This window comes from Mustela erminea, chromosome 9 (genome assembly GCF_009829155.1).
Source record: "Mustela erminea isolate mMusErm1 chromosome 9, mMusErm1.Pri, whole genome shotgun sequence".
NCBI lineage: Eukaryota > Metazoa > Chordata > Mammalia > Carnivora > Mustelidae > Mustela > Mustela erminea.
In genome coordinates, this window is record NC_045622.1 from 85,100,751 (window position 1) to 85,118,293 (window position 17,543).

At 38.7% G+C, this 17,543-nt stretch overlaps 1 protein-coding gene across 6 annotated transcripts in view; it reads left to right on the forward strand.

Moving 5' to 3' along the window:
* The window catches only part of HIPK3 (homeodomain interacting protein kinase 3), a 94,436-nt gene that overhangs the window by 57,349 nt on the left and 19,544 nt on the right, over nt 1-17,543 (forward strand). For all 6 annotated transcript variants that reach the window (XM_032356373.1, XM_032356374.1, XM_032356375.1 and 3 more), the window contains one exon: nt 10,705-10,828. In XM_032356373.1, the coding sequence (XP_032212264.1) occupies nt 10,705-10,828 (124 nt within the window). The remainder of the gene's footprint in view (nt 1-10,704; nt 10,829-17,543) is intronic.

Here is a 17,543-nt window from a genome sequence, read left to right on the forward strand (position 1 = left end):
AGTTCCGTCACTTTCTGGGTAACTTGGGGCAGTGTATCAGTTGTCTGTTGCTGTGTGGCAACTCCAGACTTAGTTGCTTCAAAAACAATGATTTATTATTTCTCATGATGCTGTGGGCCGGCTGCACTCAACTGAGGGCTGCTTCTGTTTTACGTAGAACATTTTGTTTACCAGCATTTTTTATCTTAGAGCAGAAGAACAATGCAGAAATCTGTTTTTCAGAACACTTCTTTAAATGAGATAATGCATCAAAAGTTATTTCCATGATGCCTGGCCCATTGTTAGAGCTCAGTAAATGGTGGTTGTTCCCACCCCTCCGCACTCCCCCCGCCCCAGTCAAAACATTTTAGCTGTTCCTAATGCAGAGTGGCTGGCATGTAAAAGTCTCTTTTAATACCTGTTTGGTTCATGTATTTGATATAACAAAAATATTCTTAGTTTCAAATTAATGAATGTATGCTAATAGCTCCCTTCAGTGATCAGTTCTTTGAACAAATAATGATCGAGTGCCTACTATGTGCCAGGCATTTTTCTCAGTGCTGGGAGTATAGCATTGAGAAAATTAAGTAGAGTTCCTATCCTTGGGGCAGTTGGCTGGCTGAATCAGTAGAGCAAGCAACTCTTGTCTCAGGGTCATGGGTTTGAGGCCCACATTGGGTATAGACATTAATTTAAAAAAAAATTTCTGCCCTCATGGAATTTATATTCTAGTGGGGAAAGGAAAATAGACAATAAACAAACATATATATTAGTTGGTGACAAGTGCTACGGAGAACTGTAAAGCAAGATAAAGGAGGGGAGGTGAGTTTATGTGTTGGCAGGGGCTTACTTTTTTATTTAATGTGGTCAGTGAGGGCCTTTCTAATAAGATGGTCCTTGAGCAGAAACACAAAGTAAGAGTAGAGAGGTTAAGTTGTGCTATTCCCTCTGTTTGAAATATTTGCCTAGATAACCACAGAGGTTTTTTTTGTTTGTTTTGTGTTGTTTTTGTTTTAAAGATTTTCATTTATTCATTTGACAGAGACACAGTGAGAGAGGGAACACAAGCAGGTGGAGTGGGAGAGGGAGAAGCAGGCTCCCCACTGAGCAGGGAAGCCAACTCGGGGCTTGATTCCAAGGACTCTGGGATCACAACCGGAGCTGAAGGTAGACGCCCAACGACTGAGCCACCTAGGCGCCCTGGCACAAAGGTTTTGAGGCAAAAACTGCGGTTAGAAACAGTAAGGAGGCTAGTGTGGGTGGATCAGAGCAAGCAAGTAGGACAGTGATAGGAAATATTAGATGAAGCTAAGACCTGATTCATGTGTGACCTTGTAGGCCATTGTAAGGAATTGGCTTTACTATCAGATAGGAAGCTGTTGGGGGATTTTGAAGAGAAGAATGATGTGTCCAACTTGTGTTTTAAATGGACCACTTAGGCTACAAAGTTGAGAATAGATGGTAGACGACAATGGCATAAACAAGAACAATTAGGAAGCTTTTGCAGTTATCCAAATGAGAGGTGATGGTGGCTTGGGTTGGGGTGGTAGCAGTAAAGGTGGAGCAAAATGGTCAGATTCTGGATCTATTTTGAGGATGGAGGATCTGGTGATAGATGTGGGAAGTTATAGAAAGAGGAGAGTCAAATTTGATTTGTGCATGTTATGAGCCTGAGAAACCAAGGATAGAGTTGTCATTTCCTGAGATGCAGAAGGAGTGGATTGGGAAAATTAGGAGTCCTTTTTGAACGTGTTTAGTTTGCGATATCTAATAGACACTCAAGAAGGGATGTTGAATAGACAGATAACTAGGTCTGGAGGTAAAGAGAGAGGTCTGGGTTGGAGATACACATTTGAGAGTCTTAAGAATAGACATGCTATTTAAAACTCTGTGATTGGATGAGATCACCTAATGGAAGTGAATATAGATAGAGAAGATGGATATCTGAAGACTGAGCCTCCAGAATTTAAATGTTGTGGAAAAGAGATGGAACTAGAAAGGAATCTGAGAGGGGAGTGCTAGTGAGGTAAGGGGAGAGCATAGAGTGGTGTTGTGGAAGACAAATGCAGACAGTGTTTAAAGCAGGAAAGCATGCGTAATCAGCTGTGTCAGATGCTGCAAGTCCAGTAAATCGAGGATGTGGCAACGCCGTAGCTGATGTTGACCTTGACAAGAGCTATTTTGGTGGAATGGTGGGGTAATGAAAGCCTGACTAGAGTAAATTCAATACAGGGCAGAATTTGAGGCAGCCTTTCTAAACAGTGTTTTTAAGGACTGGCATAAGGGGGAGAAAAGAAAGGGGTGATGTCTGGACAGTGTATAAGCAAGATGGTTCTAGAGAAAGATGGAGGGAGGACTGGGTGGAGAGAGAGAGAGGGAAATTGGTGGAGTGATAATACTTCAGTAAGTAAGCCTGGATGCCTTAGATAGAAGCACTGACAGATGCAAGTGGGCTAGTAGATGTGGTGATGAGAAGGTGGAAGTTTCTTTCAAATTCTGTCTATTTTTTTTCAGTAAAGTAGGATGCAAGGACCACAGTCCGGAATGAGGTTGGGGAGGAGGTGGTGGCTTGAGAAGAGAGGAGGTGTGAATTCGGACAGTGGGAAGATGAATAAATTAGGGAATGTATATACTGTTTTACTTCTTACGCTCATGCTTTTATAGGTAGAAGATTTGTCCTTTATATAATCTTTGGAAAACATAGGGTTGATAGAACCCCATGTTTTAGAAAATGAAAATACGAAGGCTCAGGTGAATTACTTGCTGTTGGAGGGAGAGCTTGGTGCCTGCTCTTGAGTGTTAAACATATAGCTCTCTTTAGATGATTTTCATTGCTTGAAATCAGCGCCCCCTTACCAGACTCCAGAATTTGTCTTCCCAGAGCTTTTGAGCCTAGAGCCGGTTTTTTAGTACCAGCATAACATGACATTCTCATGAAACTTACCTGAAGGGAATTGCACCTGTGGACCACGCTCTTGTATGATGGCTCACCAGTGTATAGGCGGGAGGTTCTTTCAGTGCCTGAGGTGTCTGAAAGGGGGTAGCACAGGATGAACTCTGTCAGAAAGAGCAGCATTGAACAAAGTCGAAAAATCAGTATTTCTTTTAACACTGATACTCTCCATTCCCTTTTGGATTTCTGTTCTGTCAAAGGCATTTTCATCCTGTCTGAGGCAGTGCTTGCTTGCCTTAGGTGTGCGGCCTCTCTGCTACTTCTTCCGCACAGGAGTATATATTGCTTTGCAGCATGGTGAGCTGATAGATGGCCTCTCTCCCTTCACTTCATAGTTTTCATAATAGCCAAAAGAAGAGGAAGGAATTCCAAGTCCGTCACTTGATGAGTGGCTGAGTAGACCTGGAATATCCGTGCGGTGGGATACTGTGCAGAAGGAAAAGGGGGTGACGTGCTGGCACATGCTGCAGTCTGAGAAACATGCAAGTGAAGGAGCCAGTCACAAAACCCCACTTTCTACTGTTCCATTTGTATGAAGTGTTCAGAACAGGCAGCTCTAATGACACTGAAAGTAGATTTGCGGTGGCCCAGGATGGAGGAGCTTGGGAGGACTGGAGAGTAAATGCTAATGGATATAGGGCTTCCTTTTTTGGGATGATAAAACTGTTCTAAAATTGATTGTGGGCTTGGTTGCACAATTCTGTGACTATACTAAAAAACTTTGAATCATACCATAGTTTAATAAAACTGTTATTTTTAAAAAATGCCTTCTTCATCTTCTACTTCAGAAAAGACTGTTGTCGTTTTAGTATTTTTATCTTTATTGAGTTTACCATTTATTACCTTTTCCAAGTTTGTGGTGCATTTCTCTAGCATTTTTTAAATGTCAAAAGCAGAGAGAATCCTGTATAAATACTTGGTATAGAGGTATCATCAAGAGAAGCCTGAATGACTGTACCTCTCAGTCTTAGTGATACAACCTGCCAGAACCATCAGCTTCTGGCCCTTAGCTTGGCATTTCAGAAATTATTTGATTAGTGTTCTAGAATTGACCAGACATGGGTGGTTCTGCCAGTAGACTTACCAGGAGCTGAAGTGTTGTTAGCATTATGCTAATTGATTAAGTTTAATGAGAAGTAAAGTTGTTAGGCAGAGTAGATATTCACACTGGCCTGACCATTATAATATCTTTACGTCAAAAAGAAAACTCACTCTCTGTAAGTTTAGGAATATGATCAACATTTTCTTGGTGTCCATGAAATCGTCATATGAGTTCATAGTTTAATGGCATTTGCAGTGATGATCCAAGGCATCTCTTTTATGGGAATGTAATTGTTAGGCACGCCTGGGTGGCTCAGTTGTTAAGCGACTGCCTTCGACTCAGGTCATGATCCCAGGGTCCTGGGATCCCCAAGCTCTGCGGGGAGCTTCTTCACCCTCTCCCACTCCCTCTGCTTGTATTCCCTCTCTCACTGTGTCTCTCTCTGTCAACAAAATAAATAAAATCGTTAAAAAAAAGAATGTTAGGGCACCTGTGTGGCTTAGTTGGTTGAGTATGTGACTCTTGATTTCGGCCCAGGTCTTCTTGATCTTAAGGTTGTGAGATTGAACCCCACATGTGGTTCCTTGCTCAGGAGGGAATCTGCTCGAGATTCTCTCTTTCCCTCTCCGTCTGCTCCCCCCACTAAAAAAAAAAGTAATTATTCCTAGATCTAGACATTCTGAGTTCCTGAAGTGAGATATCCTTTTTCCTGGGTTTCTTCTGCCCGTAATTGAATTTTCAACTTACAAACGTAAATAAAGATGAGGTAAAGCAAATAAAATGTTCCACTAATAGTCATCTTCTTTTCTGAATGACAGTATTTCACTGTGTTCTTATTTAAAGCATTGACTGCCAACATTCTCTTCTACTCTGGCCAAAGTCCCCAGAGATCAGTTTACAGAGTTAAAAAATTTTTTGTTTTCATTTTACCCACTTTAACTCTATATTTTATATTAATGTTTCAAGGTTTCAGAAGAGTAGAAAGGATTTATTCTTAATGAATATTGATAAATTTGATTAAAAGCATATGACAAAAAATAATAATAAAAAAAGAAACATAGCATTTTAGATATAGATTGCCTTTTTTACCATATGGCCTAATTTTTTTAGTTTGTGGGTTTGACACTTCTAAGTGTGAGTCTTTATAGAGTGGTAAACAAGAGGTTTTGTTAGACTCTCCATTCAGTAGACATGTTTAATGTGTGCCTTGCCTAGTCTCTGAAAGTACAAATGGTGTCTGTTCCCTGTTTTGTCCCTAGCACTGCCACATTATAGGTGCTCAGAAGGAAGTTAGGAAAGATGAAAAAAGAAGTAGAACAGTTTCCTTCAGGAGTAGGACAGAAGTTTGTTTTTTGTTTTGTTTTGTTTTTTGTTTTTTTTAAAGAATGGTCCACAGATTAGAATCACTGTTACCATCATTTTTACAAAAGGATAGTTAGCCCAGGGGAAGAATTTGAGAGCCAATTAAAATATAACCAGAAAACTAAGCTTGCTTTATTACCGACAGATGGATATATTATTTTTTCATGCATAATTTAATTTTTAAGTTTATTGTGAGACTGGCTGGTAGAGCTCGAGCATCTCTGGCAACTTCATCTAGATTGTGAATGCTTGACGGTATCGTTTCCCAATCTTTTACATTGATCTGCATAGAAAATGGTAATATCTGTGGTGTGCTAGGGTAGACTGGAGAGAGTTGGGGCACATTTAAATGGGACTTGGTGAGGAAATTTGTTGCCTTTTCTGTATGATATATATGTATTTGAAAATAAAATACAAAAGTTTTGGGGAGGATAGTTGTGGCAGGCACAGAATTGTGTCACTCAGCTGCTCCTTCACAAGGCCCTCTCGTGGGGAGCGCAGTTGACCGAGAGTCTCCAGCTGTTGCACCTTCAGATATGCGTCCCGGCCTTTCTAGCCAGTGACCAAACACAGTAGAGGTACTAGAGCTGGACTCCTCTTGCTTGATGGGGAGCTCCTCCAGCAGGAGATTTTTTCCTTAGGGGTTCTGTCTCCTAAGGGCGCTGTAGTGGGAGGTTCTCTCTCCGCCTCTCCCTTTGCTTCTCTTCTTTGCGCATGTCAGAACTGCTCGGGATGTGAGGGCTTGAGGGCTCTCTTCACCTGGTCCTGCCTCCTCTCCCTACCTTCCCCAAGATGCTTTTTGCACATCGAATCTGCTTTTTAAAAAAAATTTATTTTATTTTTTCACTGTTCCAAGATTCATTGTTTATGCACCACACTCAGTGCTCCATGCAGTACATGCCCTCCTTAATACTCACCACCAGGCTCAACCAACCCCCCACCTCCCTCCCCTCCAAAATCCTGAGTTTGTTTCTCAGAGGTCACAGTCTCTCATGGTTTGTCTTCCTCTCCGATTTCCTCCAACTCACTTCTCTCCGTCTCCCAATGTCCTTCATGTTATGCCTTATGCTTTACAAGTAAGTGAAACCATATGATACTTAACTCTCTCTGCTTGACTTATTTCACTCAGCATAATCTCCTCCAGTCCTGTCCATGTTGATACAAAAATTGCATATTCATCCTTTTTGATGGAGGCATAATATTCCATTGTATATATGGACCATATCTTCTTTGTCCATTTGTCTGTTGAAGGGCATCTTGGCCCTCTCCACAGTTTGGCAACTGTGGCCATTGCTGCTATAAACATTTTTTTCCCACTACATCTGTATCTTTAGGGTAAATACCCAGTAGTGTAATTGTAGGGTCAGAGAGTAGCTCTATTTTTCATTTCTTAAGGAATCTCCACACTGTTTTCCAAAGTGGCTGCACCAACTTGCATTCCCACCAACATTGTAAGAGGGTTCCCCTTTCACGATACCCTCTCCAACACTTGTTTACTGTCTTAATTTTGTCCATTCCAACTGGTGTAAGGTGGTATCTCAGAAGAATGAAACTTGACCATTCTCTTACACCATACACAAAGATAAACTCAAAATGGATAAAAGACCTCAGTGTGAGGCAGGAATCCATCAGAATCCTAGAGGAGAACACAGGCAGCAACCTCTTTGACATTGGCCACAGCAACTTTCAAGACATGTCTCCAAAGGCAAAGGAAACACAAAAGCGAAAATGAACTTTTGGGACTTCATCAAGATCAAAAGCTTCTGCACAGCAAAGGAAACAGTCAACAAAACGAAGAGGCGGGGCGCCTGGGTGGCTCAGTGGGTTAAGCCTCTGCCTTCAGCTCAGGTCATGATCTCAGGGTTCTGGGATCGAGTCCCACATCGGGCTCTCTGCTTGACAGGGAGCCTGCTTCCTCCTCCTCTCTCTCTCTCTCTGCTTGCCTCTCTGCCTACTTGTGATCTCTCTCTGTCAAATAAATAAAATCTTTAAAAAACAAACAAACAAAAAAAACAAAAAAAAAAAACCGAAGAGGCAAGTCACAGAATGGGAGAAGATACTCACAAATGACACTACAGACAAAGGGCTGATATCCAAGATATATAAAGAACTCCTCAAACTCTACACTCAAAAAGCAGATAATCACATCAAAAAATAGGCAGAAGACATGAACAGACAACTCTCCAGAGAGGGACATACAAGTGGCCAACAGACACATGAAAAATGTTCATCATCATTAGCCATCAGGGATCGCAGCATTTAAAGGAATGAAAGGAATGTGCATGTGAATGGTATTGAATCTACTTTTTTAAGACCCTAGCTGATGCAGTAAAATACACAATGAATTTGTGTAAAACTTGCAGTTAAAATTCTTTCTTATTTTAGAATGAGAAATTTGAGTTTGCTTCCTTGAGTATAACTTTTGTATCTCCAGTTTTATGCTTGAAGTGGCTTTATGTAGTTCCTGGTCAAGATTTTGGAAAGATGTCTCCACATTCTTGTCACCATCATTAAGTGGCAGCAAATGGCAGAAGGAATTCATTGTTCTTTGTCTATTTGACAGAACTCCTTTCTCATTGTTAATCAGGTATCAAATAATTCCAGTCTCTTTAAATTTGCTATCCTAGGCACTATCATTCTGTTACTTTTCTTTCATTGCCAAATATGACATTGAAGTTTCCAGTAGTCCATTTCAAACCTCATAACTTTTCATAGTGAGTATTTCAAAATTATCATAAAACTCTTACACGGCTATAGATCTCTTAGTGTTAACGATTCTTCAGAATTCAAATTAGTACATGATTAAATATCACTAGGGAATCCCTTTTTACTTCATATTTTCGAAACTGTCTTTTTGCTTTGAATCTTTTTTAGTATGGTTAATACATACTGTTTATTAACTCTTGTGGCCATTTCTCTTTCTTTCTGCCTACACTTATGTTCCTCAAGGCTTAGTTCCAATCTGTATTTCAAAAACTCTGATGCTTTCCTTTGTGTGACCCAACCTCTGTAGGAATGATTTATTTGAGAAATGTTTACTGAGTGCATATTCTCTGCTAGCTTCTGTGTATACCATAGTGAACAAAAAAGGAAAAGATGGTCTCTGTCTTCTTTTGTACACTGTTATGAATATGTAAGAATGATAACTCAGTGTAAGTTGTTTTTTCTTCTCTTTCTACGCAATTTAGCAGTTGGTTCTATCAATATAATTCACATGTATACATCTATACTAACACCAAGTGTTTTGTCAAAAGAATAGAACTATGTTTTAAGATCTTTTATGCTTCAAAGCACACATTTGATTTTAACAAATGCTTGTGGATTAAAAGGCTGTTGAACTTTAAGTATTAATTATGGCAGAGATGTCCAGGGGAGGACTCACTGGACAGATCCTAAATCAGTGGTAACAACAACAAAACAAACAAAACCCCACCTTATTTATTATCCCTTGAACTTACTCTGATCAGAAGAGCTATAGGGAGAAGATGGAGCAGTTTTCCTATTCGTCTAACCACTTGAGCCTAGGGCTTTGGTTTTCAACTTTGGCCATGTATTGGAACCACCCTGGGAGCTTTACAAAAATAAATTCCCAAGTCTCTTGCCCAGAGTTTCTGATTTAATTGGTATGGAGTGTGGCCAGGACCAAGTGATTATAATGTGCAGCCAAGATTGAGAACCACTGCTTTTGGAGATAATGACAGTCAGCAGTCTCAGTTAAATTAGTAGAAGCCTTATTTTGTCTAACCGTATACAATATGTATACTGAGAGAGCCTGGGAACAGTGCCATCCCGCTACTATGAGGACCCATAGCTTGTTGAGGGAGTTGTAACTGGTCAAGTTGGGAAAATCAGAGTATCAAAGTAGATAATTACAGTAATGGATTATAACTCATTGACTAAAATAGGATTCTATTCATTTATACTCACATAGGCAAATAAATGAAGAAATTAAAAATTTGATAAGGAATGGCTTACACATATATTCTCAAATTGAAATCCTACAAAATATTTAATTACAGAGGGGGAAAAGAAAGAACTCAGTAGTGGAAATACCTAGCCCCCCCAAAAAAAAACATCTAGCAGATACCATGTTAAATAATCAAAGTGAACATTATCAGTACTGCAACAAATCAAAATTGAATGCCACCTGACCACATCATGAGAAAAAAGCATCTGTCATACTCCTGGTCATACTCCTCCCAAAAGATTTATAACCTGGACCTAATTATGAGGAAACAGCAGGCAAACCCACACCGAGAGACATTCTACAAAGAACTGGCCTGTAAAAGCTTGTGCCAAGGTCATAGAAATCAAGGAAAGACTTGAGGAACTTACTCTAAAAGATATGACAAGTGAACGTGATGCATGGTTTTGAATTGGACCCTTTTGCCGTGAAGGACATTCATTATTAGTATAATTGGCCAAACTTGGGAGTCTGAGGCTTAGATGGTAGAGATGTATCAGTGTTCATTTCCTGATTTTGATGATTGTATTGTGGTTATATGGGGGAATATTCTTGTTTGTAGGAAATACAAAGTGTACAGTTACTTGGCAAATTACTCTCCAGTGGTTCATGAAAAAAACCCATTCATTGTATTGATCTTACAACTTCTCTTAAATTTGAGATTGTTTAGGGTATCTATGATTTTATGACTCACTTCGGAATTACATAGCTATATGTGAGGCCTCTCAGAATCTTAATTTTCTCATGGAAGGTTATATGAAGTAGCACAATTTATCTGGGCATGATATTTTTCATGGAATATATTTCCCAAGTAATTGGAGCTCTTCGAGTGCTAAAAAACTTTCTGGCTATTTTGATGCCTTGTATTTTTTCTGCCCTTTAAAGCAGAATGCATTGCACTTGGTCTTGTATCTCTTGATGACTAACAGTCCTGTTTTTGTGAATATTTATTATTTTTTTCTGAAGTAATACCCAGGTCTACATCCACTTTTAGCCTTAGGGCTTGTTTTGTTTGCTCTTATCAATGTCTGGTTTTCAGTTCTGTTGATGTCAACGGTGCGTGTATTTTATAGTTTGCCAGTTCTCTTTCTAGTGTATTATTTCTAATCTGTTATAGTCTCAAAAACAAGATCTGTGCTTTTTCCTTTTTGTAATATGTTAATAAAATTCTCTGTTAAGGTTAAGTATAGAGATTTTATCCTAGTAATGGTCGTACTCATTGTACCCTTGTAAGCTTAATTCAATATTATGTCTAGGCTTCAAGGAATTCTGAAAAGTGAAGAGTTACTATAAATAGAAGATGACTACTCTGTCATTTTACTAGCTTTTCTTAGAATGCCAATGAAATAAGATAATTTTAAAGGAAAAATCACTTCTTCCTTTTTTTTTTTTTTAAAATTTCAGAGCTCCAGAGATTATTTTGGGGTTGCCGTTTTGTGAAGCCATAGACATGTGGTCATTGGGATGTGTGATTGCAGAGTTATTCCTTGGATGGCCGCTCTACCCAGGAGCCTTGGAGTATGACCAGGTAACAAAACTGTCGTGATAGTTCTAGATAGAATGTAAAGAATTGGTAGAATGTAAAGAAAAATAGTAGACTAATAGGAATGCATTTCCCCAGGTATATAATACTATGAAAACCTTTTTGAAATAAAATGACAAGGAGCGCTTGCCTAGGTGGCTCAGTTGTTAAGCATCTGCCTTGGGCTCAGGTTGTGATTCTAGGGTCCTGGGATCGAGCCCTACGTTGGGTTCCCTGCTCAGTGGGGACCTAATTCTCCCTCTGCTTGCAGCTACCCCTGCTTGTGTGTTTTCTTGCTCTGTCAAAAAAAAAAAAAAAAATCTTTAAAATAAAATGCCAAAACCTGAGACCTTAGGGAATTTAAATTTAAGATCTCAAAACTGTACTTGGTTTTTTAAAAACTTTTTTTTTTTTTTTTTAAATAATGACTGAAGTAAGGTTTCATAAACAAAATTCAATCCACGGGCCCCCAGAGTTGCAAAAACACTTTTTTGTATCATTTTTGTGTATAGACATTTGAAGGGCTGGACTGTGTCCATTTAAATAATAAAGTTATGCTTGGGTGACAGACTTTGATAATGGATAAAATATTAGCCACTCCCAAGGAATAAAAGGCTTTGTAACTATTGGTCTTAAATCAACAACCATTATTGGGCTTAAGTACTTCAGTCACCTGAAACCTCTTCAGTATTTTAAGGTGTTTTTGAATGACACTAGAAATAATCTAGTTTAACATTATTCAGATGATTCTCAGTAGAATCCAGCAAATTACTTCATTAAGCTCTTTTTCTTTTCTTTTCTTTTTTTTAAGTTTTTATTTATCTGAGAGACAGAGAGCATGAGCAGGGGGAGGGGCAGAGGGACAAGCAGACTCCCCACTGAGCAGGGAGCTGGGCGCAGGGCTCCATCCAGTCGCCAGGATCATGACCTGAGCTGAATGAAGTCAAACGCTTCATGGACTGAGCCACCTAGACGCCCCCATTAACGCTTTTCATGACAGTTTTCAGTTATGTTCATTAATTAGCCTCTCTAAGCTATTAGACAGTGAATGTTGTTTGCTATTTTCCTGTGTTTTTGTTTTGTTTTAGTACCGAGGTTCTTTTCTGTAGTAATTATGAACTTAATCAGTATTATTTGAAAAGGTTTCATAGCATCTTCCTCATTAGATATATACTCATATTTTAGTGGAAAACATTTGTCAAAATGAACAAAATGCTTACATCAGTTTTGTGTTTCTAGTAGATATTTTTATTTAAATGGTGTACTATTTAACTTTTAATAAAAGTAGAAAAATAGAATATTTTAATGCAAACATGATGTAATTGTAGGAATAAAATGTTCCGTATTTCTGATTTTCAGGGCTTAACTTTCTATATCAAAAAGGGTATGAGGGGCTGCCTGGGTGGCTCAGTTGGTGAAGCAGCCAACTCTTGGTTTCAGCTCAGGCCATGATCTCAGGGTCCTGGGATTGAGCCCTGTGTTGGGTTCTGTGCTCAGTGTGGAGTCTGCCCCTCGCCCCTACCTCCTCATCTTTCTCTCTCTGTGTCTCAGATAAATAAATCTAAAAAAAAAAAAAAAAAAAAGGCATGAGAGGTTACGAATTTGGTGATTTACATGTTGCTGAGGTGAACCTAAAAGTCATTTAATACTATTAGATTAGATGTTATCATTAATTTTAATCCCTTATTTTCTTACAGTCACTTTCTACCCATAAGCCTCCTCTTTTATGCTAGGCTTCCTATAGTCTCTACCTTTCATCCTCCATGTTCAGTGTATCTCTTAGAAGGTAGTTTCTGTAATATTTTCCATACATCCTGGTTTCCTTTGGCTTTTTACCAACCACTAACTTTGATGCAGATGCTAGACGGGTGCTGGCTTTGAAAGAGTTGGTGGTCTAGTTGGGAGAGTCCCAATAGTCCCTTAGTTGCTGAAGGACTGAAGTTACAGTCAAATGCTAGAAGTGTACTTCTGGTTTTGTGGACTACAAGTTATGACACATATGGTATTCTGGAGCCAGACACCATCTAGTGGCAACTTCAGATTGATTTGCTGCTGTATGTTGAATAGGGACATCTACAGATCTTGTCTTGGACACCTGACATTAGTTCTGAAAAGGACCCTACAGATTATCTATTTACTACTCCTTCTTGTTTTATAGAAGGGATAACTGAGGCCCAGAAAAATGAAATGACTTGTCAAAAGTCACAATGGTAATTTAAGGCAAAGCCCTGATTAAAGCTTTTTCTAATTCTATAATAGACTTTTTGTTGTAAACTGGGAACAGGTGTTAATCTGACCCAGATTAACAGTATTTTCAGAATGTATATTACTTTACTTCCAAAAGAATATGATAATTAAAAAATTTATTAGCATATGGCATCAATAGTTAAGTAATTATTAGTTTGGTATTTTAAAAGTTATTTTGCAAAATATATGAATGGAAGTGAATAGGAGTGATGATGTAAGCATTCTTGTTTTGGTTTCAATCTTAGACTTTATATACTCGTTTCCAAATATGTGTGCTGTATAGGTTTTGATAAATGTCTATTTTCAAGATAAGGGAACTCCCTCTATTCCTAATTTCCTGATTGTTTTTTTCCTAAATTGGCTTTTGACTTTCAGATGCCTTTATGCATCTATTAAAATGATCATTTAAGTGTTTTTTGGTTGTTTTTTACTTTAGTTTATTTATTAATGTGGTTGGATTTCATAGATTTTTCCCAGCTTCCTAGATTATGATTATCTAATTAGAATGTATAGAGGCCATCAATAAGGTATGCCTTTATCTGTTATCTGTTCCCTGTTCTAGTCATCTGCTGCCCTGATATACTTGGACACCTAATTGGGATGCTGTTGCTATTTTATTTTTAAACTTACTCTTTTTTTTCTTACAGTGGCAGTACAGTGGGTAATGGTAATATTATTAATTAATACTTATTGAGCTCTTTTATATGTCAGAAACTGTTTCTGTACTTTCATTAATTCATTTAATGCTCCCAACAACCTTATACTGCTAGAGGTACATACTACTATTGCCTCTGTTTTACAGATGAGGAAACCAAGCTGTGGGGAAGTTAAATAACTTGCCCCAAGAATCCAGCACAGGCAATATGAATCCAGAATCTATGCTGTTAGCAGTGGACCACCTCTCCACTACTTTATGGATAATGATACTTTCAAGGCAATATGGGGGAGAGTTAAAAGGGCCCAACCAAAAACCCTGCTGTGGGCTGTGCTCAGATCCTGGCATGAGCCCTCTTCCAGACTCCACTTTCACCCTACTACTGGGTTTCTACTGTCACTGGAAGAGGGTGTTCATGGTCTTTATGTTAGTTTCTCAAATCCATCAACCTCTACCCATATTCTGTCTGCAGACTGAGTTCTAGGGATGGAGCCAGGAGCTTAGTTTATCAGTTTGTCCTGTGAGAACATTTTGTACAAATCTTTATCTCTCAATATATGTTGTACAAGATAGTCTTTTTTTTGGTTTTGCTTTTATTAATAACATTGCTTTTAACAACAGAAATAATCTTATTACACATACATCAGCATTATTTATAAAGGAGAAGCTTGGCCAATTAATTTGGGAAATTCAGTTCAACACAAACATGACAGTTCTATATTTTATACATGTACTAATAACTTTAAAATAATATAAATCTAAAATCAACAGAACCAAAAGAAAAATAGATAAACCCACAATCATAATTAGAAATTTTAGCACATTTCTTTCAGTAATTGATGGAGCAAAAATAGAAAAATGATTAGAGGATTTGGGCCCGTGATTAACTAAGTTGATTTAATGACACAGACGTAGAGTATTACATTCAGTACTACATGCAAAACCGCAGAATGCACACTTTTTAAGTTCACATGGAACATTTACAAAAACAAAGACTTTCAATGAAATACGTTGTAACTTACTCCTTTACTCTTGTTGGTATGTCTTATATCTAACCTTCATTTAACCTAATGCAATAACAGGTTTCTTTTTTCCAAAGGAGGTGAAAAAGAATTTATGGTAGTCTCATAATTACTATATACTTAAGCGCCACATTTGAGTCACCAGGAAAAAAATGCAGATTATTTTAATTCTTCATTATGGGGTTTGTGTTCTGGCTCTTTAATCATCTTTATCATCTGTTTCTTAAAGCTTCTCCAAGGCAATTTCTTCTTTAAATTTTGGATTCTACAAGTAGGCCCTGACCTTGCTGAAAATTTTGTATGTGTCATATTTTCTCATTCATGCATTTCATTTCCATTCTTACACAAACGAGTGGTATGTGTGTTTAGAGAAGGCTGCCCTGCAAATTGGTACTGTGCTGGAATCCCTTCCTGTCATAATGGTGGGTGTGCGCTCTCGTTAGTATTCTGTGTATTGGATTGAACTTCTGTTTACCAGGGAAACATCAAAAACATTCCAGGGAATTAAATAATATTTTTATGGGTTAATGGACGGTGTTGACTTCATAAATGGTGATTGTTCTTGCAAAATGTTTGCTGGAGTTTATATAGAATCTCATCAAGAACAGCTAAAAGTCTGAATTCATACTCCAGTTATTTTACTTGATAATTTCAAGTCATACCCTATGTAAGAAAAATAAAATGGACTATTTCAGCTCCTGAGTGTTAGGAGGAGGTGGGAATCTTTAAAGTTCTTTTTGTCAGGCTATTTGGTTATGTAGAGACCTTCTCAAGTAAGCTGGCTCAAGTAAGAGTTCCTGTACTTAAGTCTAGACTGTCACAAAAATCCAAGAATGGAATTACATATAATATGACAGCATCTTGTGAAGTCTGGAGTTGGATGTGCTTTTGGTTTCAAAGGAACACTTAATGGAATTAATAGACATCAGTAGAACTTCACTTTCGTGGGGATCCTAAGTGTGATTTAGCCGCTCTTCAGGTGCTTTTATCTGCTCTGGTTCTAACTTGCTGAGTTTCTACGCACTCTGGACTTTGGTTGGGTTAGCATGGCCACCGAACTCCAGCTCCATTTTATAACCCTATAGCTTATCCCTCGGTAGTGATTGCTGTTTGCTAATTCACATTCCTGACATTATACCTCTAGCTTGCTTATTAGCTTATTTCTAGTCAAGTTCACAGTATGGATTTATGAATTAATTGCTTTTGAGTCAGGCTTTCACCCTTCATTCACTGGGGACGGAGGAGGGTGAGTCCCTTCATGTATTAGAGGGTACAGATAGAATAGTTTTCTCTCTCTCTCTCTCATTCTTCCTTTCTTCCTTTCTTTTTTGTCAGAGTGAGAGAGAGAGCACAAGCAGGGGAGCAGTAGGCAGTAGGCAGAGGGAGAGGGGGAAGTAGGCTCCCTGCTGAGCAAGGACCCCCCCACACACCCCATCCCCCGCCCCCACAATGTGGGACTTGATCCCAGAACCCTGGCATCATGACCTGAGCAGACCCATAAAACGACTGAGCCACCCAGGTGTCCCTTGAACAGTTTTTCTTTAGAAGACAGGACAGGCGTTATGACCAAAAATAAATTGACAAGATCAGTTGCCATTTGTTTTGTTTTTAGTGCTCTCTCAGATTCATAGGTTCATTAATTGTCTGATTCCCCGTGTTCTTTAGTACTTTGTTTTCTTCTTCATAATAGCACTTCCTAGCTTAATTGCATATTATGTGCTTAAATATTTATTCTGCTGAATTATATGCTTTTGCAGATTGTCACCATGTTTTATTCATCTGTGTATCTTTAGCATCTGACATAATAAATGCTCTGTGTATGTTTGTTGAATGGTTGAACACCTTTCCTACCATCGGAGACACTCTGATGTAGCATTTAGGTACTGGACCCTTGGTACTTCTCACTTTCTGTTTTTGTAAAACAAGGAACTCAGCCACTTAGAAAATACGGAGTGAGGGAAGACACCACACTTTAATGAAATGAAACTGATTTGTAAGGCGGCAATTTTAGTTACCATTTCATGTAAAATTGGGGATGCAAATATGTATAAATATCTCTCTTGTCAGGAGACTTAACAGTCTAGTAGGGAAAACAGACGTAAAAAAGAATTGTTAATTTAGTGTTCAGTGCATTAAGATGGTTATGTTTTAGGTTTGATGGAAACACAGAGGAAAGGGATTACCTCTGTTTGAGATGGTTAGTCATAGCTTTATAGAGAAGTTCTTGATCTGGCTCTTGAAGAAGGAATGGTAAAGCTTGTCGCAGGATTTGGTGAAGTTGAGTGGGCAGGCGCACAGGGACGCTAAGGAGTTAGCAGTTTAGGAAGGAGAAACCAGCCCATGAAAATCTTAGCGTGGTGCTAGATGGGGCTGCTCCTTTACAGGACCATGTAAAGAGTGGGGAAGAGATAAAGCCAGAAGGCCTGTATGCGGGGATTGGAGGTTTGGATTTGATCCTGTAGGTGGTAAAGTGATTTTACACTAGGGAGTAACAAGATTTGCATTTTACCAGAATGGCCGTTAGCAGTGTGAATAATGAATTGGGGTAACTGGATGACATTAGGGAGGCATATAAACTACTTTAGGAGGCTTGTGAAATTGTATAATGCAGAATTGAAGAAGACCTGAAAGAGGGTTGGAGAGGGGACAGTTATGAAAAAGACTAATGAAGTAAGATTGTTAGGGTTTGGGATGTTGTGGGGAGAGAGAGATGAGGGAGAGGATATGTGTCTGGTATGAATTTCAGGTTTCTGGTTTGGGAGGTTGGTGTTGGTGTCTGTTGCTGGGAAATGCATGA